Raw genomic sequence first — 26383 nt, forward strand, 5'->3', positions numbered from 1 at the left:
TAAATATACCTATTCAAGTATAAATGGATGCTGATAAGCAATAATGTGTCAACCCACAAAAACTTAAAAATGAGATTTTAATGCCATATTGTAGCTGGTCCGCTCGACTTCATTTTGCAAAAAGGACCTTAGTGATTTGAAATCTATAAATATTCCAAAAGAAGGAAAAAAGGTTAACACAAATCCGTTAACATGTGTTGTCTCTTTTGCATTAATGCGTTTAGTGCCTTAACTTATTGCAGTAATGGCCATAACGCGTACTAAAATGTCAATAATGTCTTAAGAGAGGTTAACTCATTGTTGCGGAAATCACATTCCATTAGTTTTGTTTTACCAGAAGCGCTATGAAGGTAAATGTTGCTAAAAATGGTGTTTATAATAAGTAATTTTACGAATTTAGTGCACAAATATATTAATTGTTGCGGTTTTAAAGAGATAATTACTAATGCTGATCGAAATAAGGTATTTATAAAGCGTAATCACATTAGTTTTTAAGGGTTTTATTTTTGAGGAAAGTTTACCTAATTAAACTAAATAAAACGGCAAAGTGCTGTAGTTTTTCCAAGCAATTCAATTTAAATGCCAAATTCAACAATTTGAATGTATGTGCATTCGTAAAATAATGGTATTTTTATAATTATAATAATTTTAAATAACGGACCGATACGATTTTGCGGCGCTCGCCATTGAAACGCTGGGCCCATGGTCGACCGACACCAAACAGTTAATAAAGGAAGTGTCGGTCAGACTAATAGGTGTCTCGGGCGACCACAGGGCGGGCTCCTTCTTGGCTCAAAGTTTAAGTCTGGCGGTTCAAAGGGGCAACGCCGCCAGCATTCTAGGTTCCATTCCAGAAGCGGGCAGCTTTGGAGAGATATTTTATATTTAGTTTTAGTTGTTATTTTTAGGTTTTATGTAAATATTGTTTCATTAGTACCTGTTATAAATTATAATATGCTAATTCAATTTCATATAATGTCAGAATAAATAATAACTTGTTACACTTGAATCATTCTTGCAAATCGAAAAAAATATGCATTATGAGGCTTGATTAATTAATGCAAAACAAAATTTATAGAATTTTGGTATTTAACCACAACAAGTTATGTGCTATAACATGTTGATTATAAGTTCAAAGGCAGTTTTACACAATTAGCAAAACTGTGTTAAGTATAATGACACGTTCTTGAAAAAGTTTGACGTCATGATGCAATTCGCAATAAACAAAAAGGGGACTATTGCGACAAATTTAAATTTATTACGAGAATTATAAGTATAAATCACTAGTATTAATCGTATTTAAACTGACAAATACAACACTTTAATCAAAATCTTTAATTTTTAGAACAAACACTCAAAAACCGCGAAAAAATCTTTAGACGCTATTTCTCAAAATGGTGCTTATGTGGGTAAACACATTATTGCTTATCAGCATCCAAATGAGTGAAAAGATTAAGTGAAGCTCCTTTTGCATGTAGGTACTTAACAAGTAGCATAGTGTTATATATTTGGAATTTATAAAAATAAGTACGGATTGAGAGATTTGATTAGCCTGTCTACTTAAACATAAATATATACAGCGTGTTATTCGTTGTTTATATTAAAATGAAGGCCAAGGAAATTACACAAACAGTAGTAAGAATGAATTAAGAAAAATCTCAGATATCACAGATGGAAATTTTGTTATCTGCCTCTCTATCACTCTTGCATATTTGAGCGATAGACAGGCAGATAACGATATTAAATTTTTCTGTTTTCACAGTAGATCCTCAGTATGTAAAAGACTCATCATCATCTTCCTCGCGTTATCCCGGCATTTTTGCCACGGCTCATGGGAGCCTAGGGTTCGCTTGGCAACTAACCCCAGTAATTGGCGCGGGCACTAGTTTTTACGAAAGCGACTGCCATCTGACCTTCCAACCCAGAGGGTAAACTAGGCCCGTATTGGGATTAGTCCGGTTTCCTCACGATGTTTTCCTTCACCGAAAAGCGACTGGTAAATATCAAATGATATTTCGTAAATAAGTTCCGAAAAACTCATTGGTACGAGGTTCGAACCCGCGGCCTCCGGATTGCAAGTCGCATGCAAACTAAAAAAAGTAGCACAAATAAGTAGAGTTTTATAATAGGTTTCTCTAATGACTTTGCTGTAAGGTTATACAATGTTTCAAAGTTAATAATTCAAGCGACAAGAAAAAGCACATTGAACAACGTAACGAAGAGAATGTGTATTTTTAGCGCTACAAAGAATACTCGCACATCGTGAAAATATTATTAAATGTCACAACAAACATATAAAACAAAGAGCTTTTCATTTTCAAAAAGTGCTTTAAAGCAGATTTAGTTCCGTGTTACTTAATTTTATTGTGACTGCAGCTCTGGGCCAGTTTTAAGATTGTATTTGTTCGCTGCATATAATTTAGCGTGAATATTTGTGAAAACCTCTTAAGTAGCGCGCTGTATTAAACTTTAGTATTACCAACTTCATTTCCTGCTGAATTTTTGTGTCTCCTTCCGAAGACAAGTATTTTTAAGACTGTCCGTTGTACTCGTAGAATAAAATGATAAGATGAAATGTCGAATCTGAATAATCTTATTCCTTGATTTCTCCGATTATTTCACGTCACCTTTTTCATGGTAAAATAGTCTCCCATGTGATGGCACGGTCGTCAAAACATGTCGGAAAGCTACCCGTAATGTAAGGTTTTATCAACTTAACGTGAGCTGCAGAAGGGTTGGACTTAATACGTGTACGCGGGTAATATTATCAATTACTTAACTGTTCATACCAACTTATTGCTTGTTAATAACTTCAGAATCAAGTATTTTATTCGTGATAAACTTAAAACTAAAATTACATACAAGAGTATAAAAAAACTTGGTAACATATTGATCGAAACCTTCATGATTTTTAATCGTATCGTATTCTTTATGTGTTTTTAGTATTCCTGTAGGTACTCGGTAAGTATATATATACTCGTAATTGTTGTTGCCCACCGCTTATTTTTTTTTTACTTCTGTCTGCTAAAGTGCCTTGATACTGTTTTACACAAAGTAAGTTTGATTAAAATTAAAAGAACATGACTAGGTGGGAGGTAGGTCCTCAAAGTGACTGAAAACACCCAGCTGCCTTACCTACTTACTAAAAATGGCCGAATAATAGGAATCGCTGTTCCGCTCTTCCGTTAAATGTTCGAGACAAGCACTTAAGGCCACGTCGCGCCGAGGGGCTACTTCTGCTGCCCGATTCACGGACACGCTGCACTTCCAAACATGTGCTCCGAATTTCGTTTTACTTCGAACAAGGTGACTAAATCCATATTTACATTTTAATAACAAAACTTCCTTAAGACACAGACATATTAAACACCCATTTTAAAACGGGTCACTCACGCGTTACCTCGAAGATTGCTCGACATGCTTCACTCCATAACGACGGGCTTTAACGGGAGCGGGAGCGAGGTGTCTGCGTTGGTCCGCCAACGCGCGCTCCTGTTGAAGCCACTCATTATGGAGTGAAACATGTTTGTGATATATGTATATTGGTATATACTATGTGGGTACACCTAGATTATGTTACTTAGGTATAGGGTAGTTGTAGTTTGTCAGTCTTGAATTAAACCTCCTATGAATCGCATATAGTGTTTGTACTGCTGATACCTAGACTTCCTAATTCCTATGTTCCTGGATTTCATAGTGGCGACGAGACAATCTGGACCCACCTCCGTTACGGGTGTGATTATAACTACGCATAGTTGTGCGCGAGTGAACTGATAACGCGAGTTATTTTTTTGTAATGACTGAGACGACGGCATCGGGTCGAACAATGGCGGTCGGTAAAATACCGGAATTTAAAATGGGAACGGATAATTGGAGGCTGTATGTAGATCGCTTAGAACAATACTTTTTAGTGAATAAAATTGATCAAACAATGTATGTGCCAACGTTAATTACGGTGATGGGAGCTGAGTGTTACGAACTTTTAGTGAATTTATGCACGCCCATCAAACCATCTACCAAAACGTTTGCAGAAGTGACGTCTATACTCGAAAAACATTTACAGCCTAAGCCAAGTATTTTAGCTGAACGTTTTAAATTCAGGCATAGGAAGCAGAGTGCGAACGAGTCTATTTCGGAGTATGTGGCCGTGTTAAAGCAAATGTCAAAAGACTGTGAATTTACAACTTGGTTAGAGGACAGTTTGCGTGACCAGCTGGTTTGTGGACTACAGAGTGAGACTATACGCCAACGGTTATTTACGGAGGAGTCTTTGGACTTTGCAAAAGCGTATAAATTGGCGGTTAGTATGGAGGCGGCGGAAAAAGACTCGGCTCTCGTGGAGGGTCGCGCGGGACCGTCGAGTGGAGCAGGCACAGTGGAGTGCAAAGCGATGACACCGCGCTGGGCGGGAGGCCAGGCGGGACAGCGAGCGGGCCGGGCGGCAACTCGCGCGGGCCGTGAAGGCCGCGCTGGCAGCAGCGGCGGCGGCGGCCGAGGCAGGGGCCCGGCGCGCGGCGCCCAGCAGTGCAGCGCGTGCGGCGGGGCACACGACAAGGCGGGATGCCAATTTGCTCGTTATGTATGCAGGGTATGCAATAGACAGGGGCATTTAAAGCGTATGTGTCCCAATATGACGGAGCATCACGATGTTCATGCCATTGCCGACACCGTCTTGTATGAGGAAAATGCGTGCAGTGAAGACAGTGACGAGGTAATTATTGTGGCTTTAAATCAATTATCCGCTTTAGCATATAAACCGATTATGTTAAAATTAAACGTACAAGGTACAGATATGGATATGGAGTGTGACACGGGCAGTGCCGTTTCATGTATAAGTGAAAAAATGTATTTGGCTGTATTTAGCAAGTTAGATTTAATTAAATGTAATTTATATTTGCGTTACTATACGGGCGAGTGGGTTAAGCCGGTAGGGCTGATAAGACCGTTAGTGCGTTTTAGGGGTATAGAAAAGCACTTGGATTTGTTTGTAATACGAAACGGCAAAAGTAAGTTGCTCGGTCGACAATGGTTATATGAATTAAATATAATTAGAGACTTAATTCCCGTGACGGAATACTGTGAGGTAAATAATGTAATTAACAATCAGTTTAATTATAGTGCTTTCAGTTCCAGATTCTCTGAAGTGTTTGCGGACGGCCTGGGGCGGTTCACCGGCGGCAAGGTCAGCATCCACCTGCGTGCGGATGCCCGGCCTGTGTTCCTGCGCGCGCGCCCCCTGGCGTACGCGCTGCGCGAGCCGGTGGAGCGCGCGCTGGAGCAGCTGGTGCGCGACGGCGTGCTCACCCCCGTCGACCGCTCCGACTGGGCCACGCCTATCGTGCCGGTCGTTAAAAAAGACGGTAACATACGTATCTGCGCTGATTTTAAAATGACTTTGAACCGGGTTTTAGAGGTTGACCGTTATCCGCTACCTAGGGTGGAGGATTTATTGGCACGTTTACATGGGGGGGAGCGTTTCAGCAAGATTGATCTTTCGCAGGCCTACGCACAGTTTGAGCTCGATGAATCTAGAAAATATACGGTAATAAATACTCACAAGGGGTTATTTATGTACAACCGCTTAGTGTACGGCCTGTCATCTAGCCCCGGCGTATTCCAAAGACATCTAGAACAATTATTTGCTGACCTGCCGCACGTGGGCGTATTTCTGGATGACGTCATTATTACGGGTAGTAATACGGAAGCCCACGTCGACAACTTATATAAAGTATTTGAGCGATTGCAGGCACATGGTTTGCGGGTCAGAAAAGATAAGTGCGCGTTCTTTGAAGAATCGATCAATTATTTGGGGCATGTCATTAGCAAGGAGGGTGTCCACACGTGTCCGGATAAGATTAGGGCCATCGTGAATACCCCGGCACCCAGCAACGTGTCGGAGGTTCGAGCGTTCGTGGGTATGATAATGTATTACGCGAAGTTTATAAAAAACGTTAGTACGTTGCTTACACCATTGTATAATTTGTTAAAGGCCGGAACCAAATTTGTTTGGAGCGCGAGTTGTCAGGAGGCGTTCGTCAAGGTCAAACAAGTGTTGACTTCGAGTGAAGTTTTGGTGCACTATTCGGGTTCTCTGCCGTTAGTTCTGACATCAGACGCATCCGGGGTGGGGATAGGTTGTGTTATATCACACCTCACGCCAGAGGGCGAGCGACCGGTGGCTTACGCGTCGCGTACTCTTACCTCGGCCGAGCGTGCGTACGCGCAGATTGATAGGGAAGCGCTAGCCTTAGTGTACGGTATACGGAAATTTCACCAATATTTATACGGTCGTAAATTTATATTGAGGACAGATCACAAGCCGCTCACATACATCTTTGGTGATAAAGTAGGCATTCCGGTGATGGCGGCGTCCCGTTTGCAGCGCTGGGCGATTTTGTTGTCAGGATATAATTACGATATTGAATACGTACCTTCAAGTAAAAACTGTGCTGATGCGTTATCGAGGCTGCCGCAAGGAGGTCAAGATCAGAAACAAAATCATGAGGTGACTTACCTTAATTTTGTGGAAGATTTTTTACCTGTAACTAACGAGCAAGTTAAGTCGGCTACGTCACGTGACGTAACTTTAAGTAGGGTGTTGGCTTATGTGCAGTCGGGCTGGCCGACATCGTGTCAAGAGGAAGAGATCAAACCTTTCCTATTAAGGCGCAACGAGATGTATGTAGACCGAGGCTGCTTAATGTGGGGTTACCGGGTGGTGGTACCAGCAATTTTGAGGGAAGCAGTTCTCAAGCAGCTTCACATTAGTCATATGGGCATAGTAAAGACTAAGGCCTTAGCCCGTAGTTACGTGTGGTGGCCCAATATTGACGCCGATGTGGAAGCACAGTGTAGGCAGTGTGAGACATGTGCCGCGGAGGCGCCGGCGCCGGCGCATGCACCTCCAAGCCCTTGGCCATACTCAACCCACGTCTGGAGTAGGCTACACATAGACTTTTTGGGTCCATTTCAGGGAAAAAACGTTCTTAGTACTAATAGATTCGAGTTCAAAGTGGCTGGAAATATTCGAAATGTCTAGGACGAACGCAGGGGCAGTAATTAAAGAATTAAGAGCAACTTTCGCGCGTTTTGGGTTGCCAAGAGAATTAGTATCGGACCAAGGTCCGCCGTTCACAAGTAATGAATTCAAACATTTCCTTGCAGCTAATGGCATAAAACAGTCTTTCTCTCCAATATACCATCCAGCATCGAACGGGGCCGCGGAAAATGCTGTCAAATTATGTAAACGTGCGCTTAGCAAGGCTATTAGAGAGCGTACCGATGTCGACGCGGCACTGCAGACTTATCTCATGGCATACAGGAATAGCATACATAGCACAACAGGGGAGAGTCCGGCCTTGCTTTTACAGCGGAGGTCGTTACGTTCACGGTTAGATTTGCTTCGCAGCGAGAGTGCGTTGGAGAAACGGGTTAGTGCGGCTCAGCAGCGGCAGGTCGAAAACGCAGGCGGTACGCAACGTCACTTCCGTCCTGGGGACGCGGTTTGGGCTCGCGATTATACCGGTAACGATAAATGGGTTAGAGGTACTGTGCTGGGGGCCGAAGGTTCGCGGAGATACACCTTAGATAGCGGAAGCGGTAGATCGGTTCTTAGGCATGTTGATCAAATCAGACGGAGATCTAGATTATCGACTGTACCTTGCCCCGAAGAGCTCAACGAGACTACCGAGCGGTCGCCAGGGGCTGGGGACGACGTCGCACGCTCCAGCCAGCAGACGGAAGTGGGCGAGGCAAACTCGCAGCTTTCCCAAAAGGAAGAAGTAACAAGTAATGAAACTAGTGAGACAAATGTGGCTTGTGTGCCTCCCCCACGCCCGTCTCCTCCGCCACAGCGGCGATCCCCGCTGAACCTCAGGCCTTTACCGAACCGAATCCGTAAGCTAGAGATAGATTAATATCTATGGGTTAAATTTATGTGAGAGGAGCATAGATAATAGTTTGTAAAATAAGGTGTTTACAATTAGATATAGATTTGCTTACGATAAAAAGCTGTCTCAAAATAAATTCATTCTTTATTATTTCTTATACATTATTTTAAGGTTTAGAGATTAAGAAGGGAGGTGTGATATATGTATATTGGTATATACTATGTGGGTACACCTAGATTATGTTACTTAGGTATAGGGTAGTTGTAGTTTGTCAGTCTTGAATTAAACCTCCTATGAATCGCATATAGTGTTTGTACTGCTGATACCTAGACTTCCTAATTCCTATGTTCCTGGATTTCATAATGTTGAGCAATCTTTGACTTAAAATACGTTTAACCCGTTTTAATATATCTACATATTTACATTTTATTTACTTTACATACTTTAAAGCTAGGTTTTTATTCAAGATTTGATTCTTGCTTGATCTTCTTAAGAGATTACGGCATAAGGTTCTTACAGTTTGTACAAAAAAGTGTGTACAGGTTTGTGTGTGGTCCCAAATACGTATTTAGCTACCTATCGTGGGAACTATTTTCCAAACCTCTCTTGTAACGTATTCAAATAGGCTAGTGATGATGATACAATTACAAAATGACTAACATACATCTACAAAGCAAGATTAAGAATACAAGTGGATTTAATATAAATAGTTGATAACTTATGACTGAAGTTATGCGATTTGATCAAACATTCCGACGTGCCGTACAGTCAACATCAAAACTTGTGTATGAAACAACGCGCCATAAGTATATGCTATCTTGCAATACCCACTTTTCTAAATTGAGCATTTATATTTAAAGTTGTACCAAAAATGTTTGTGTTAGAATTGGGAATTTTTATATCATTCCTACTTAGAATCACGAGCTACTGAGAATCCCCAGAGTGTCCCCAACATTTTTGGTCCGTTTGGTTACGGTTTTCATACAACCTTCTATGACCGTAACAAAACGGACAAAACATTTGTAGATATTATGAAATTTTGGAGTAAAAATAGTTTTTTTTTTATAATCTAAAATGCAAGTTACAAATTTAAATAGAAATGCCCATATATCTATAGTTCTCGTTCAAAAATACCTATCGTCACAGTCTAATTTTATTTTTCTTTATAAAGAGACATATCATAAGTAGCAATAGTATATATCCCATAGAGAATTTAACGCTTAATACGGCTCAGATTGATCTACAGTTCTAATTTCGGCTAAGGGTTTCTCTGTACAAGTTGCACTGTACCGTTTAGGCTAGTCTAATAAGATTCCTCAGAAGCAGCCAGCCGGCCTGCGGCTGGATACGGCACAAGGAGCACTTACTCGTTAGACGGAGCACGTAAAACTCGCGATTACTACACAGATAATTTCCGTAAGTTACTACATAATTACGATCAAAGAAATTGCAAAATGAAGGGCGACGCGCGCAGGTGACGTTCGGATTCGGATGCCAATTGAAGTTGCATTACTGTTGCGTCGTCGTTGTTGCCGCCGCTATATCTGTCAATTTTCATGTTAAAATGAGTGACGTTTGCCGCTGCATTATAGGCGCTATTATGACGTTGATTTAGGTACGTACTACTTACAATTACAATTAACAATATAAGTATAGTTTATGGGTTTTGCAGTTGGTAATAAAAAGTATGATGCTACTGGGTTATGTGAACGTGTTTGTGATTTGAAATCTACCTCATATAGATGAAAATTCAGCAAAATATTAAGTGATAGAGTCTGTGCGGAAAGAAAAGAGTCGTGGAATGTATGGGGCCCAAAACATTCCACGACTCCTCTCTTTCCGAACGGCTTCTTACATTTATGGCCTTTCCAAAAGTCGCAGGAAATCGCATGTGATTTGATATAGGTATTATACGCCTACAGCGGCATTAGGTCGATCGATTGAATTCATTGCTCCTACTTAGCCAGCAATTTTCTAAAATCGCATGCCATTTGTTACCACGTCTATAGAAGCTTTAATGCTGAGTCTTTGGGAAGTTGTCTATGTTAGGGCATCAGACCGGTGTCAGCGGTCGTCTCAAAACGGGAAGTAATTAAACTTGCTACTCGACTATTATCTGTGGACCTCCTGGAGTCAAAACTTCGTCGTGTCTGGGAATGCGAAAGTTTCGCGTTGAAATTAATCCTTACCTACTTTATTCTCGATCTCTGTAAAAACAGTTGAGAGCCTTTTTGAGATGAAATTCCTTCCTTATTTAAATACTTTATCTTTGAGTTTGGAATATGAATAAGTTTGTTACTGTTATATATGGAGAGAGCATTTCCTTTATAAGTCTACAATTTAACAGAGGAAGTTGATAAAGAGTTATTATGAGTAACTATTATACTTGTTTAAGGCTCTGCATGAAATTGATTTTCGGATGTAAAAATGTAATGATTTTACCTTTTAAAAACATTATAGAATAAAATTAAATATAAGTAACTTATAATTTACCAACTGAATGTCCAGTTTAGATAAAATAGATAAAATAATATAATAGATAAAATAATAAAAAAAAAAAAAAAAAAAATAGATAAAATAATTTAAAAAAACTATATATATCTTCAATATCTACTTAACAAAATTAAATATACAGTCATCTGCAGACATAGTTGACCCCCTAAACAAATTTCTATGCAGGGGAGTCAGTTATCTCAGCAGCGGACTGTACCTACAAACTGTTTTATAGCTGTTGATGTTATGTAGGCACTTCAAAGGTAATTTTCCCGTTCGTCCGTTGCCATTTCGCCAACACGGCACAACACAGTGAATAATACAGGCCCGTGCTATTATGACCCGGAAAAGTCTCCCAATTAAAAGGCAAATTTTATGACTGCCTACTGTCCTGTATGCCATTCAAAGGAAAGGGATCGGAACGCAGCTTAAATCATTTTAATTTTTAACGGTATTTTCTCCTTGTATATTAAGATGCAAGGTTTTTAAGAGCAGGGAGTCGTTAATATTTAAGTAGATTGAAGTTGTAAGATGGGGAATTTGTTCAGAACCAAAACACAAGTTATTAAAACCCTTTAGGTTTTTTATTTTGTCTACGATAGAAATAGGAAACAATAGAATAAAAAACAAAAGGGAATGATGAAGTTGTCAAGATGTAAAAAATGGGAGCAGTTTGGAGAATATAAAATAAATTTAATATCAGTTGTAAGTGAGTTGTTTTAATGCGGAGACCAGGACCCTTTAATTCAATGTTGCCTTCGCACAGAATTTACGAATTTAAATGTATTTTGTTAGTTACGTTTAAATTCTCCCCATATTCTCTTGACGCACATGTTTTCAATATAGATGTTAGCTTAAGTTTCTTTTTCACACAAGACTACATGAATGATAAAACAACGTGGGATTAATTGTTATTCGAAATGATTATTTATTTATTAGGTATATTTGATTAATGATGAGGAAATTGATATTCCGAATATTCCGATGTTTGTACTTCTTTTGTGTTTTTTATTTGCTTATTTGACATTTAGATTTTATTCTAGAAACATTCTAGACTAGTATTTTTTATACAATTTATTTTTCATGTTTGACGATCCTTTTGTGAAATTCTTAAATTTGTGTTAAATTTGATTTGTATAATAATCCAATATTATTATGGAATAATAAGTGCTTGTTGCTAGGGCTACATGAATAAAGTATATTTTGACTGTTGACTATTGACTATTTTATTTTGTCTCATCGGTGGCATATTTTTCTGAGATAAATATGAGTATGTCCCAATAAGTTGGTATACAGGGTGATTCAGGAGACGTGAGCAGGATCAAGCCTACGCATACAGTAAGTTATAAACAACTGCTTCGTACCAGTATTTGTGAGATTAACTTTAATTTATTTTATACTGTATAAAAAAAGTTTTAATTTATTTACGACATTTATGGTCACCCTCTTGGTTTTATCCATGACAAGTGCCAAATTGAATGTCATCGGAGTCTGGTTACTTTTGAAAAATCGTATCTCACTCAAGTGTGACATTTTATTTCCTTCATACTCAAAGTACTGTCATAACGGTTAAAAAGGTTTTATCTTTGTTAATTAAAAGTTGTAGGGTATCCATGATTGTAAATAATTAAATTTGTCCTTACCAAAAAGTATAACAACAGAAAAAAAGCGTGATTGTTTTACTTAAATATTGTGGTGAACGATCCTATTACATTTACTGATTGTGTAGGCTTAATCCTGCTCACATCTCATGAATCACCCTGTATAATCCAGGAATATATTTTGACATAATAAGCGTGAGTCGCAAAATGGAGGATGGTGAGATCATAACCGTGATATCACCTCAAGAAACTTTTTTCATGTCCACCGTAACATTTTTTGAGTTCGAAACGGAAAGCTTGACAACTCGCCAGAAGCCAAACACCTCTATTTATTACCTATACTCACTGAATGCAAGCTGTATCCTTCACATAACACGTACCTCAAGTTATTATGAACACGCAAGCAAACTTACCGATGTAACAAGTTCGAGCAGACTAAAGGTACCGTTCGGATTCAGAGTAAGTACACCAGCATTACTGCACCAGTATTGCAGCGAGACATCACTGCCGACTCCATTGCTGCCACAAAAGGCAAAAATCCGGGCAGCAACATCGATTTTGTCATAGCAACGTCGCACTACTCGCACTGCATTGCTCCCAGCATTTAAGTGGTAAATGAACTGGTAAATTAAAGCTAAGAAATACTTTATCATTGCCCTAGACGTATATTATCAAGAGCAATAAAAGAATTAATAAAGTAACTGTTTTCATTATTAATTGTTTTATACGGTTTTTAGCTACCTACATAATTTCCAGTCTTTTACACTGTTTTTACTTTGTAAAAAATATAGGTAATATTCAACCGTGACTGTTTACTTTTGTAGCTACTTTTTCAGAAAATTCTGTGTTTACATAAAACCTCTCAGCAAGACTCACCATTATCGATACGATGCTCGGTCGTTCCTTCCGTCATTAATATAATAGCATAAAACTACGTTATACATATAAAGCATCTACTCGCTACTCTTTGAACTCGCGACGTTGTAGTCCTTTGAGCACGGCACCGTAACAAAGGACGAACATAAATTAAGTATTGTCAACGTCAGTTAATGGGCAACTTTGGTGTCGCGGCGTATAGGCCATGAATCTAGAATTTTAACTGGATCAGGCATGAGGGCTGGGGGAAATGAGAATGAAAATAGGAGTAGCAGCGAAATCGCTATTATTGTTAGTCCTTGTCACAGTGTCACATTTTTAGGGTTCCGTACCCAAAGGGTAAAAAACGGGACCCTATTTCTAAGACTTCGCTGTCCGTCCGTCCGTCCGTTTTGTTGATGGTGCGGAACCCTCCGTGCGCGAGTCCGACTCGCACTTGGCCGGTTTTTTTATTCCCCACCATAAATTAGTATGGATTATGGTGGGCAACAAATAAATTCGACCAATCATAGTGTCGCATTGCCTATGTTTTGTCCCTCACGGCCGCACGCGTATACCACATCTATTAGGATCCTACCATCCATGGTATAGGCAAAGTGAAACGCCGGAATCGCACGGGCACGGTTTGTGAGGTTACTTGGAAATTTGTTGGTAAACACAACTTTTACTCAAAAATCTCAAGCAGGATTTTATGGTCTCATAGTACCACCACATAATAAACATTGTATATGGTTGGTCAAACCATTTTGTCAGTCAGTAAGAACCAGGAAAACTATACTCGTCCTTTTCTTTTGGGTGCCAGTACTAGTGTAAGACAAATATAGTATGATTCTCTCTGTCTATGTTTTACATGAGAGTCCTTTGACAAACTATATTAATACTGATTTAAACTTTCACGATTTTTACACCGATTTTCACGATTTTTTTTTCACGATTTTCTTCTCCGAGACCACGGGGACAACGCCGTCCGTCGAAACGTCGGAGGTAAATCTTAAAAACTTAGATACGCGATTAAGTTCTGTTGTACAATCTAATAAACTATATTAATAATTTAATTAATTATTGTAATGTATGCAGAATTTGCCCAATGAAACAAAACTAAGTATGTTTTTTTCTTATTCCAATAAAGCGTAGAATAAATCGTCTATGACTGGCCACTTTCCAATAACTGGACACCTTCTTGATATGTATACAATCAAAATTTGCCCAAAATATGAGTTCATTCAGACAAAAATAAAAGATGAGCACAGCAGCACAAATAAATAAATAAAAATACTGAAAAGTATGGTCACCATTCACAACGAAAGCAATGCATAGTTTTTCCTTACTTAACCCAAGTCGCATAATATTTAGATTTATCGTGATTCCTTACCAATGACTGCCCTATCTAAAATCAATCAAACGCTTTTTGCTGCGACGAGTACCATAAAGCTGCGTTATGTCAAGGCGGGTGCTGATGTTCGCTATGAATGGCGCTCAGACTGAGGCATAGATTAAATAGAGAAATTAGACAAATTATGATCATATACAATAACAATGTTAGTAGATATATAAGATATGTGTTGTGTTTAATGGGAGAAAAATGACGATAAATCTTAAAATTACCAACTATAAAAAAAACTACAAATTCATATGGGATTTATACCATCTTAGTACAAACACAACTACAACTACAAGAAACATAATTATAACTTTGACATAAATGTTGGCATAAAATAGGCATATAAAAATTTCAAACTAATAATGTTTAGGCATCTCTTAAAAAAATAAATAAGGATTAATATTTTAAATCTTATAAATAAGAGGGTTAGCCAGTAAGATAGGTATCTACGAAATCATTTTTTCGAGATTAACCTACAGTATTATATATTCCGAGGTCCATACAAGTATTAATATAACGGTGATTTGGGTTTTACAAACTAAATTGTTTGAACAGTGGCGTATCTCCGTATGTCATATTTAATCCTGGGGCGAGGTAAGCGTCGGCGCCGGTTGCCGGAAGCAGCGCCCACGGCAAACTGCAAACATTCTTCATGCAATGATAAACACTGGAGGCCGATTCTAATTTAAAAAAATGTTTTGACACGACTGAGTCGGTTCATTAGGCATCTCAGGCAACCAAGCCAAGCCTGAAGCCACAAAACGAACGCCCCAAAAGTGCACGCTCGACGCTGACGCCTATTAAGGTCCATTTCCAACCGCAGCTGCACTACTGTTCATTTTACTGTGGAAATTGACTCTAACAGCGACGCGTTCAGTACCAGTAGTGCAGCTGCGGTCAGAAATGGAACGTTACCCTAACGCGCTGCATTAGATAAAACAAATGGCAGTCGACGTCAGCGTCAAGCGTACCCGCTCGGTGCGTGGGACGTGGGTTCCATAGCCCTCGTATTAGTCAAAATCGTGTCATCAGCGTGCTTACACTTATGATCCTCGCGAAATGCAGAGTCGTCTCATCTCGCTCGCACTTACTGAGGCACGTGAAATATTAATAAACACAACTCAACAAATTGATAAATCAGAATCGGCCTCGCTTGCGCCGCGCCGCGTCTTTGTGCCGCTAAATGACGAGTTAAGTAAACAAGCGGTGAGCTTATTATTGGCTGAAAATAGAAAAGGGTGTCCAAAAATATAATTTTGTGAAGTCTTATACAGTTAGTTTTTATGAGTACATGTGTATACCTAGTTCAAACATTATTTCTTTGGTTGACCTTGTAACGGTTCAAAATTCTATGGTAATATTGACCACGTTATGATACTCCTATCGACATCTAGTGGCTGAATAGCTGTCGTCACGGATTAATTTTAACGCCATCTGTTGGCATCCAGAGATACTCGATCAAGTGAAAGTCAACTATATTTCTATATTGTTTATGGTTATTATTTTAACTTTAGATATCTTCTTTAGAGTTTAAATATTTAGGTTTAATAGTTCGAAAATATTAACGCAATATAATTAGTCTTTAATTTGTTGTTTTCAAATATTGTTTGGGACATCGCTTGCTACATGGCAAAATTTCTCGACTCCGCGTCATAGACGCAAGCTTTAAAAAAAAGAATGAAAGGAAATCGATTGTCGAACGCGATCCTCTCATCACTTGAGATCCGGCGGCATGTGAGCGAACAGCGTCGTGGTCATTGAGTCAATTCGTCTTGGGAGGCATCCCTTAAAACATGCACCCACACTTCTTGTAGCAAGGTAAGTAGCAACTCGAAAGTTTAGTGTTACAAGAATGTAATTCGGTCTCTGCAACGTTACTGATTTTCCATTCCTTTTGTTACAGCACACACATGGCGTCGTGTACCGTCATTCCTTAGGAAAGCCAAATTAAAAACTCATTCTTACATATGTCGGGATTTTAGTATCGACAGTTTCAATGAAAATCCGGGTAAGAATTCGCATATTTATTGTAGAAAGTGTAGTTTTCCTTTTTTTTCCGTCTTTGTACATATGTGGCAAATGACCACGTGGCAGATTGTAAGTTTTCCTCTAAATTCTTGGAGTAAGATGGGAGTTTTAATTATTGCTGGGTTTATTTCTGTAGGATATGGCAGGAAATGCACATGCATAGTCAAGGTGTGACATGTTTCTTATGATAATTCTTTTCTTTAGCCTTGATGCCGGTCTACCCATCCCTCTACCTATCTACCCATCCACCCATCGGTCCACTCCGTTACTTGGGCACGCTTACTCTTTCTCCGGGCACGTGTCAATGCTGGATGCCGCTGTAGCCTTGGGCTCGTGGTCCATGCTGCTCACCGCGACGTTGGTGTGACTGGGGAGTCAGCCAACTGGACGCGCGCCGACGGTTTCGTCGCGTGTCACCGCGACTTTTGGCTGCATCCTCGGCACGCCACTGGAACAGCGTGGCTACGGCTCCACTGCCTTCTGCTACAGACACGTGACTCAGGTGTGGTCCAATCTAATCTCTCAGTTAATTTTAAAACTTTAACAAACACGACAGTGGCCTCTCTATAGACTTTGAATGCTCGGTGCATACTTCAGTGTTTAGAAATTGATAGACTTTAATGTAGACTGCATAACCAGTCTACTGTAATAGTATTAAGCTTAGATACATAATAATAGCGTAAGGTCATCCTCTGTACTACCTACTTGTACTAACTGATAGTTTTTTTTAGAATACATAACTGTCTCAAGCTCAAAGAAATAGTTTACTTTATCTCATTCTAGCTTAACCTTTTTTTTTGTACGCTGTACAGCGTGCTGGCGCCCATACATAGTTATAGATACGTTTAGTAAGTATATTTCTTAAGGAATTTCACAGACGGGTTGTGTGACAGCATAGCGTCGAACCTACGAACCCTGAGAAACACCACCGATAGTCTGCAGCTCAACAAAAGTGACAAAACCTGTTACAATTTTGGCGCCCAACGTGGGGCTACGCTTTCGCTTTTTATATTGCTGTCGCAGTCTGTGGATTCTGAAAGAAATCCTTTTTTTTTGCTATTTTTTTGAGCTCACTAATGCACTGTGCACATCTTCAATTTTAGTTTAAGACGCCATGGTTTGTTCTGCTTGCTTGCCTACAACTTATTTAATACTTTGACCTTTGACTATGTATGTCAACATAATATATTAAAAGCTGATAAAGCTATTTTCTAATACTACAACTTTATAAATTGTGATACTTTTTGCTAAAAACAAGAAACTGTATTTTTTCTTTAAATTTTGATTATGAAACTCTAAACATTGACTACTCTGTACCAATCTGTACCTAAATTTTATCTCAATGATTTAATAATAACTCTGTATGTAAGACAGACTTATATAAATAACTACTTACTGTTTGCTCAAAGATGCACTATTTTTTTATGTAAAAAGAGACCACTGTTAAGTAAAACTTAAAAACATTATTTTTTTCAAAATGCACCAAGCGACAACACTAAAATTAACCTGCTTCTTTTTTTCCTCAAGTTTGTTGGTCGCTGGTAAATTTCAGGTCTGCAGAAGTCGTTGGTGGGTTATACCTCTCATCGTTGTCTCGCAGCCGTCTCTGGTCTTCTCTGCACAGGTCATCTCCACTCGAAGGTCAAAGTTAGTTCGCTCTGTCTCACTATAACTATTCTTATATTTATTTATTTATTGCTTTATAGGCCTTGCAATTTAGGGCTAAAGCGTTCTATTTTTATTACCAATACTTACTGAAAGTGAAGCTACTTTCTATGTTCTAACATAAGAACTCTGTACCAAGCCATTTGCTAGTACCTACTGTAGTCATTTATGCAAATACCTACTTAATTATATTTTTTTATTAAGGAAACTTAGTTCTTAAAGTAATTTCCATTACCGCCTTACTTTTCTTGATACTCTTAACTTACTTACTAATAGTTAGGTTAATGAAACTTAGTTTTTTTTCTTACTAGAAGTAATGTTTACAAAAAAAAAAAAACGTTACTCATCTCTTCTGTGTTCTAAAGAAGAACATACTGTACTTAGTCACACTGACGGTACCTACTTTTAGTGTTGAGTCGCTCACTCGTGAGGCACCTCATTTGTACCACTCATTTTGTTAATTTGTCGCAGTACTTCGCACCGCAAAAATGTCTTACTTCACTCCTCTATTCATTTTACTTGATTCTAAAATTATCTTTCTCCTAAAAGTTCTATTCTTAACCTCCAGAATTGCACTCCAATTAAATGTTACTATTTATTTATTTATAAAGGAAGTGATGAATACATAAATATGTATATACATTAAATATTTTTGTCGCCGTTGGAATGAATGGAATAGTCGACGCTGAAAATATGCTAGTACCTCACCTCATTTGAAGTAAGACATTGTAACACCTCATTTTAGTAAATGAGGTACTCATACAAACTCATTTTAAATTGATGTCCTACCCATCACTACCTACTTTTAGCTTTAGACATTATTTTATCTTACTTTAATAGGTATGTTATAATTTTACCATATTTTTCTAAGCCGTTGGTATACTGTAAACAAGACAACTTAAATATTAATTATAGGTGTAGTTATTCTCTTAAGAAACTTATCTCTTTTATTTTAAGCGATATTCAACAAAGGAATATTGCATAGGTATTTCTCTCTGTTCTAAAATGAACGCTGTACTATTGCCTCTCTGCAAAGTACAAATACCTACTTACTCTTGTAAATACCTACTATATTTACTTAGAATACTGTTAGGTTAGGTCTCACTAAACTTTATAACTTTGCTATCTAAATGTTCCATGAACATGGTTGTAAACAAAACAACAATGCAGGTTATTTAGTTACTTTAATATCACTATATGTTTGAATAGTTTGGCATGGAGCCCACTGTTTACAAAACAAAACATATCTAGGACTTGACTTTTTTATTCCCCATAACTCAATAAAGTGTTTTTGTTATGTTGGATTTCACTTTGAACTCTTCTATGGCTGGTTTCAGTTAGGAAGTATACTGCTGGCTTGTAACTATTGCTTTTTGACATCGATGTTTCGTTGTTGAAGAGATTCGGATATGACTTCGTCTTTTGATGCTTGAGGCGTCAGCTGATTTCCTGGATTCTTGAGTCTTGAATTGAAGGTCAGTTGTTCATTTAATAAAGTGATGTGATAAAGTGCTTTGTGAAGTGAAAATGGTGGTTATAAGTGCAGTGATGTGTTTATCCATGTTCCCTTGAACATTGGAGGAAATTTCGGTCCCATCTGGAGCGAAATTTTTCATTACGCACTTATATATAACCTTCATTTTCGTTTCTTTTGGCGCTTATGACCTTTTGGAATGGGAAGCCTATACGTCAAGCTATATGCGTTCCGTTTCACGTAAAAACCTAATTGCATCTGTGATCAAGGTTATTCTTGTGTTTTATATTATGAAAATAATTTCATGGTGTGTTCTTACACATTTTGACACTAGAAAAGGGGAGACTGAGGCAATTTGGTGCTCAGCTCTTTTACAACTCTAATTTTTTTGTGATGACTTTAAACTTTAATTGGAAATTGAAGATTTCTGAGTAGGTACGTTCTGCTTGTTGTGCACTGTTTTCTCTCTCTATGAACAGTGTACGGGGATATTGTTTCCACTTCTGTTGGGACAAATTCTGAAGGACAAATACTTACGTAACTTTATTTCATGATAAAATACTTGACTCTGAATACTTCTCTTTGTATCTCTGATAGGGGACGGAAGTCTTCAGTGTGTTTCTACACATTTGGTACAAAAGGGGAGATAGGGGAAAAATGTATCACCGGTTCCGACACTTAGAATATTTTGTAGTTTATTTTAATTAGGAACGGGTTTGACTGCTAAGTCGCGGTCTACTTTATTTCATGCATTGGATTCTCGCTTGCGGTCCGTGCATGGGGAGTTCGTGTTATTCTGATGCACATCTCCATGAAGTCGACAAGGGTCGAAATTTTGTTTTCTTCCTGTCTGTACGCCCCACTGTGGTGTTCCTGCAGTCAACTCTTAGCTTTTAGTGGTTGTGGTGTAGGCAAAGCTCGGACGTGCACCCCGCTTAGAATTTTCTTCGCTCGCTGCACCGCCGAGATTTACTCTCCCAATCTTCTCATTAGTCAATAGTTTCTTGCATGTTAGGTATAAACATATTTTAACTTGATAGTTAGCGTTGCATATGCCTCATGGCATGGTGAATATAGTTAGTAGGGCATTAAAAAAAAATGTAAGTTAAACATTTTTTTTTTATCTAAGTTAGGTGGTAATGTAACGGTTCAAAATTCTATGGTAATATTGACCACGTTATGATACTCCTATCGACATCTAGTGGCGGAATAGCTGTCGTCACGGATTAATTTTAACGCCATCTGTTGGCATCCAGAGATACTCGATCAAGTGAAAGTCAACTATATTTCTATATTGTTTATGGTTATTATTTTAACTTTAGATATCTTCTTTAGAGTTTAAATATTTAGGTTTAATAGTTCGAAAATATTAACGCAATATAATTAGTCTTTAATTTGTTGTTTTCAAATATTGTTTGGGACATCGCTTGCTACATGGCAAAATTTCTCGACTCCGCGTCATAGACGCAAGCTTTAAAAAAAAAGAATGAAAGGAAATCGATTGTCGAACGCGATCCTCTCATCACTTGAGATCCGGCGGCATGTGAGCGAACAGCGTCGTGGTCATTGAGTCAATTCGTCTTGGGAGGCATCCCTTAAAACATGCACCCACACTTCTTGTAGCAAGGTAAGTAGCAACTCGAAAGTTTAGTGTTACAAGAATGTAATTCGGTCTCTGCAACGTTACTGATTTTCCATTCCTTTTGTTACAGCACACACATGGCGTCGTGTACCGTCATTCCTTAGGAAAGCCAAATTAAAAACTCATTCTTACATATGTCGGGATTTTAGTATCGACAGTTTCAATGAAAATCCGGGTAAGAATTCGCATATTTATTGTAGAAAGTGTAGTTTTCCTTTTTTTTCCGTCTTTGTACATATGTGGCAAATGACCACGTGGCAGATTGTAAGTTTTCCTCTAAATTCTTGGAGTAAGATGGGAGTTTTAATTATTGCTGGGTTTATTTCTGTAGGATATGGCAGGAAATGCACATGCATAGTCAAGGTGTGACATGTTTCTTATGATAATTCTTTTCTTTAGCCTTGATGCCGGTCTACCCATCCCTCTACCTATCTACCCATCCACCCATCGGTCCACTCCGTTACTTGGGCACGCTTACTCTTTCTCCGGGCACGTGTCAATGCTGGATGCCGCTGTAGCCTTGGGCTCGTGGTCCATGCTGCTCACCGCGACGTTGGTGTGACTGGGGAGTCAGCCAACTGGACGCGCGCCGACGGTTTCGTCGCGTGTCACCGCGACTTTTGGCTGCATCCTCGGCACGCCACTGGAACAGCGTGGCTACGGCTCCACTGCCTTCTGCTACAGACACGTGACTCAGGTGTGGTCCAATCTAATCTCTCAGTTAATTTTAAAACTTTAACAAACACGACAGTGGCCTCTCTATAGACTTTGAATGCTCGGTGCATACTTCAGTGTTTAGAAATTGATAGACTTTAATGTAGACTGCATAACCAGTCTACTGTAATAGTATTAAGCTTAGATACATAATAATAGCGTAAGGTCATCCTCTGTACTACCTACTTGTACTAACTGATAGTTTTTTTTAGAATACATAACTGTCTCAAGCTCAAAGAAATAGTTTACTTTATCTCATTCTAGCTTAACCTTTTTTTTTGTACGCTGTACAGCGTGCTGGCGCCCATACATAGTTATAGATACGTTTAGTAAGTATATTTCTTAAGGAATTTCACAGACGGGTTGTGTGACAGCATAGCGTCGAACCTACGAACCCTGAGAAACACCACCGATAGTCTGCAGCTCAACAAAAGTGACAAAACCTGTTACAACCTGCCACGTACAATTTTTATGTTTTGGTTAGTGAAAGCATGTGAAAGTTCAAAGGAAGTAGATACAGAGGGCCTATTTAGCAGTAGTAACCACTTTAGATGGTAAGGTACTAGTGTTCGACGTGCAATGCTTAATAGATGACAATCTGCTGTCACCTCTATTGACAATGACTTATGTTTCAAGATGATATGTAATGGGACCGCGTCGAGCACCAGTACGTTTACTTTATAAACATTTTAAATAACAAAGCATTCTGGAGAAATGTAAGAATAGGAACAATCCGAACAATGAATGCTAAAATGATCTCAAAAGCTCTCTCACCCACATATTGAACTAAGTGCAAAAAAATATATTTAGGTTTTTAGACTATAACAGAATTCACCAATGAGTTGATTGGTTTTCATTGTGTGTGTTAACGAATCTCATTCATTTATTTTCCATGCATACAAGCTACGTACACAACATTTTACGTGAACAAAGTAAGAGCTAGTTATTTCATAATAGGAATGCGACGAAAGCAACGCTCACGCCTATCCGACACGGCGCCGCCGGATACCGTCCGCGGCAAACTACAAATCGGTGTATAACAGATCACTCTTAGTGTATGGCCTGAGTGGACGCTCGAGTTGGGCGTGCAGCGGGGCGGGGCGTGCGGCGTGCATGTTAAACAAATGCAAGCATACAGGAGCGGCCTTAGTGCACGCTGCTTAAATTACATGCGAGCCCGACGCCACGCTGCACGCCCCGCCGAACGCTCCGCGACATTCGACTCGTCGCGCTCGCATCGAGCAAATGCTCACGTCAGTCGCCACCTTTACACTTAGCAACTACACGAACCATATTAGCTGAATGCGTGACAATAAAATAATCCACCTATCCTACTTGTGGAAATAAAAAAAAATAGTTAGACATTATAAATATGTTTTAGAAGTTACGTTCGGATTGTTACTGCAGCAGCGTTAGTGCTGGATCAAGAATAATCTAGTATGCAATATATAAATTAGACGTAGGGTATAGCTGCCTACTGACGTAAATTATATCTCTTTGAATTTATTAACTTTTTAAATAAGCGTTGATAAGTCTTCTAACGCGCTTCATTGTGTAATCTGTTGACGGCAGTCAATGGCAAATATGCTTCGTGTAACATTGCTCAGTCTCGATGTACGTTTGTATAATCCACTGATTCTAACGTTCAGTGAACGTTCAGTGACACTCACTGAACGTTCGTTAGAAATATGAAAAAGAATAGGAAAGAACGCATTTTAGAACGTTATCGATTAACTACACCGCAACTGTGCAACTGTGTGTGGACCGGTTTAATAGGTAGAAAATGTATTGACTAATAACTCAAAGCTAATATGAGTATCGCACTAAATAATAGGTACGTTTATTAAGTCACGTTCAGTGATTTTATTACTATCAAGCCAGAACCATTATCAACCTTAGAAACTAACCAAGCTTAGAGTGCCATAAAAGGAATAGGTAGATATACCTACGTAAAAAAACCAAACAATTAGTAACAAAAATCGGTGAGTGCATTTATATAAGTACCTATTAGTAATAACTTACCTATTACCTCTTATTACCTCTTAGAAACAACAAAATATGTAATTTACCTACTTATTTTTTTATAAGAAATGTTCATTCATCTGAACGTTTATGTCACGATTAGGGTCATCTATATCTCCTAGAGTGCCCAATAAATACTTCCTGCCTGTATACCATATACCTAAAGCAATCTCAACTCAAATCCACAATGAGACCAACCAATTACATGTCTCCCGCTTAATGTAGCACTGTGTATTCCAAGCCGGACTTGCGGCAGCACGGTTTAGGTACACAATGGACAATTACACTATTTTCTAGTCTTATCTAAAATTGAAACCCGTATTATTGCCAAATACGTCCCATGGGTTAAAGATGCCTTAAATGTAATAGCAGGCGCCAAAAACCGCTGTAAGCGGGCGATTTCGTTCCGTCTGTTACAAGGATGACTGCAAAGGGAGCGATTGAACCTTCAAAATGAATGCAATACCATGTTATTATTATACACTCATTTCGATATATGTAATAAGATTGTACACAATTCATGTTTAGGTATTTACCTAGTATAAAACCATAAATAGAAGTGTATCAAGTTTTATTTTATTTCAGAATCAGAATCAGAAATTATTTATTTGCATTGATACAGTATGTGGATGTTACAATATATAGTGTTACAGAACTGATCATGTACCTAACTTGCATGCAAGGTGCAAAATTATCATTATAATCATAAGTTTAAATAAATATAAAATGTCAAATTGAAATGATTGAAAAAATTTACATAATAGGCATATCACAATACAATTAATAACTAAATATCGCATATTTGAATATTGCTGGTATTCGAGATTCGCATGCTTATTTGCATTTTTTTACAAGAAAGATATTTTTCCTTCAGAAGCACACAATCTTCAGAATCAAACAAAATTTTCAAATGTTGAACAGTCACACATTCGCAGGGTACGCATCAGTAAATCGAATAAAATTATCTCATTGCGAAAATGTATCACATTCAAAATCATACAAATTGGATCCGCACACAAGGGTTAACGATGTCCGGTTTAATTCATCCGCAATTTGTTAAAATTTGAATAAATAGAGTGGTCATATTTCAACTATATCGCCCGCACGTGCCGACCCAAGTTTACCTTTATCATGTTCTGTTTTGTTTTGCTCATAGATTAGATTTTCTAACTTCGAGTTTCGGTTACTGTACCTTCGGAACTTTGAACATAAACATGGCTTGCTAAGATACCGCACAGAAACTGAGAACAAAATCCATAGAGTTGATCCGATAACTTTGCTTCGTAGTATTTTACTGACCTAATTTGGGTGCAAATTAGACCTTTATTTACTGGGTTCTACTGTGAATAAGTACTTATGAATAAGTTTTATGTTAAATTAAGAACCCTTAATAAAAGGATAGATATAAAAACAAAAGCCAAGTACGAGTGTAGAGATTACATGAGAAATTAAAATGATTTATAAATTATAACTAAATAAATGACTGCACTTATAAATGTTACAGTGTCTGGCTCTACGTAATACTAGTGTATCTTGCTGTGGGTTTATTTTATTCTTGTATGTAGGCAGTCCTTAGCCAACTTCCTGATGTAATAAAATTATGTTGAATTGTTGCTTTTAAGTACATACATAGGTATAATAACTGACGTAATTAGGTGGATCAACTTTCTTTTGTTATTATTCTGTCCCGTCAGCCACAGACATAGTAGCATAGTTCGATAGAAGAAAAATTTTCTAAAGCTATGTTCTAATATATTATGCTAAGTAAAGTAGATAACCCATTATAGAAAGGGCTTACTTAGGGACGTCTTAAGACCAGGGTTTTAAAAGTTACCCAGGAGACTATAACCATGTCAACAAGTAACAAGAATAAGTTGTACCACCTAATTATTGAAGTCATGTCACAAAATTTGCGATGTCACATATTATAAGAAGTATAGTCTAGACGTGGTACTTTTGAGCCCCATAAAAATAAGTGCTGCTATTCATTTATCTTCAAACGCCTCCTTTTAGGCAGTTCCGTATAAGATTTGAGGAGGAAACTTCAGTGTGTTACTTTTACATTAACGGGGAGGAAAATTAACAACAGGGCGCGGCGCACAACCTGCATGAGAATGGCGGCTTTACCGGTTCTCTTGGGAATATATTCGATTTATCTTATCTTTATTTTATCTGACATACAATCGTCTTGTAGCTAATAGAATAATTGGCATGTAGAATACCCACTTAATTTAAGAACAAAGCAAGTGTAACAAAAATGTTCAATATGGGGACGCTGACTTACAATGCTTTTTGACAGCCAGTAACTTATTGGGTCACTTTTTAACTAAGTAACATATTAAAACATGGCGGGCGCGGAAAACGCAATCGATTTCAACTCCGTTTTCCTGTAGGTAATTACGAGTGAAAAAGGTAGTTACAATTGATAATATTTGTAAGACAAGTTTATTTTGAAAAATAAGGAACTAAGCATTTTTCGCCTCAACGTTTGAATCTGTGCGATTACTGAATCCCACAGTGTACACTTCTTACTTGTCCAATGGAACAGGCAATTTCCTAAAAAACAAAGTTCAATTCGGATATAAAAAGATTAGGTAC

The 26383-nt window shown here is 38.3% G+C and overlaps 3 protein-coding genes across 3 annotated transcripts in view; 2 read left to right on the forward strand and 1 right to left on the reverse strand.

Annotated features, from left to right (window-relative positions):
- The window catches only part of LOC134649573 (alanine--glyoxylate aminotransferase 2-like), a 393462-nt gene extending 391113 nt beyond the window's left edge, over positions 1–2349 (forward strand). Inside the window, exon 11 of the mRNA XM_063504372.1 lies at positions 2339–2349. The gene's annotated coding sequence lies outside the window, so the exon portion shown is untranslated. The remainder of the gene's footprint in view (positions 1–2338) is intronic.
- Positions 1–26383, reverse strand: part of LOC134649606 (ATP-dependent (S)-NAD(P)H-hydrate dehydratase) — a 395537-nt gene that overhangs the window by 172244 nt on the left and 196910 nt on the right. The window lies entirely within an intron of this gene.
- LOC134649502 (uncharacterized protein K02A2.6-like) lies at positions 4507–7368 on the forward strand. Its single transcript, XM_063504259.1, has 2 exons — positions 4507–4711; positions 5128–7368. The coding sequence occupies exons 1-2, from the start codon at positions 4647–4649 to the stop codon at positions 7037–7039; spliced, it is 1977 nt and encodes a 658-aa protein (XP_063360329.1). The 5' UTR covers positions 4507–4646; the 3' UTR covers positions 7040–7368.

The sequence above is a fragment of the Cydia amplana genome, chromosome 7, assembly GCF_948474715.1.
Source record: "Cydia amplana chromosome 7, ilCydAmpl1.1, whole genome shotgun sequence".
Lineage (NCBI taxonomy): Eukaryota > Metazoa > Arthropoda > Insecta > Lepidoptera > Tortricidae > Cydia > Cydia amplana.

Bases quoted from the DNA above. Each gene is read 5' to 3' on its own strand.
- LOC134649502 (XM_063504259.1), top strand. From the start codon at position 4,647: ATGTTCATGCCATTGCCGACACCGTCTTGTATGAGGAAAATGCGTGCA. The intron at 4,712-5,127 runs GTAATTATTGTG...TAGTGCTTTCAG, and splicing joins GCAGTGAAGACAGTGACGAG to TTCCAGATTCTCTGAAGTGT.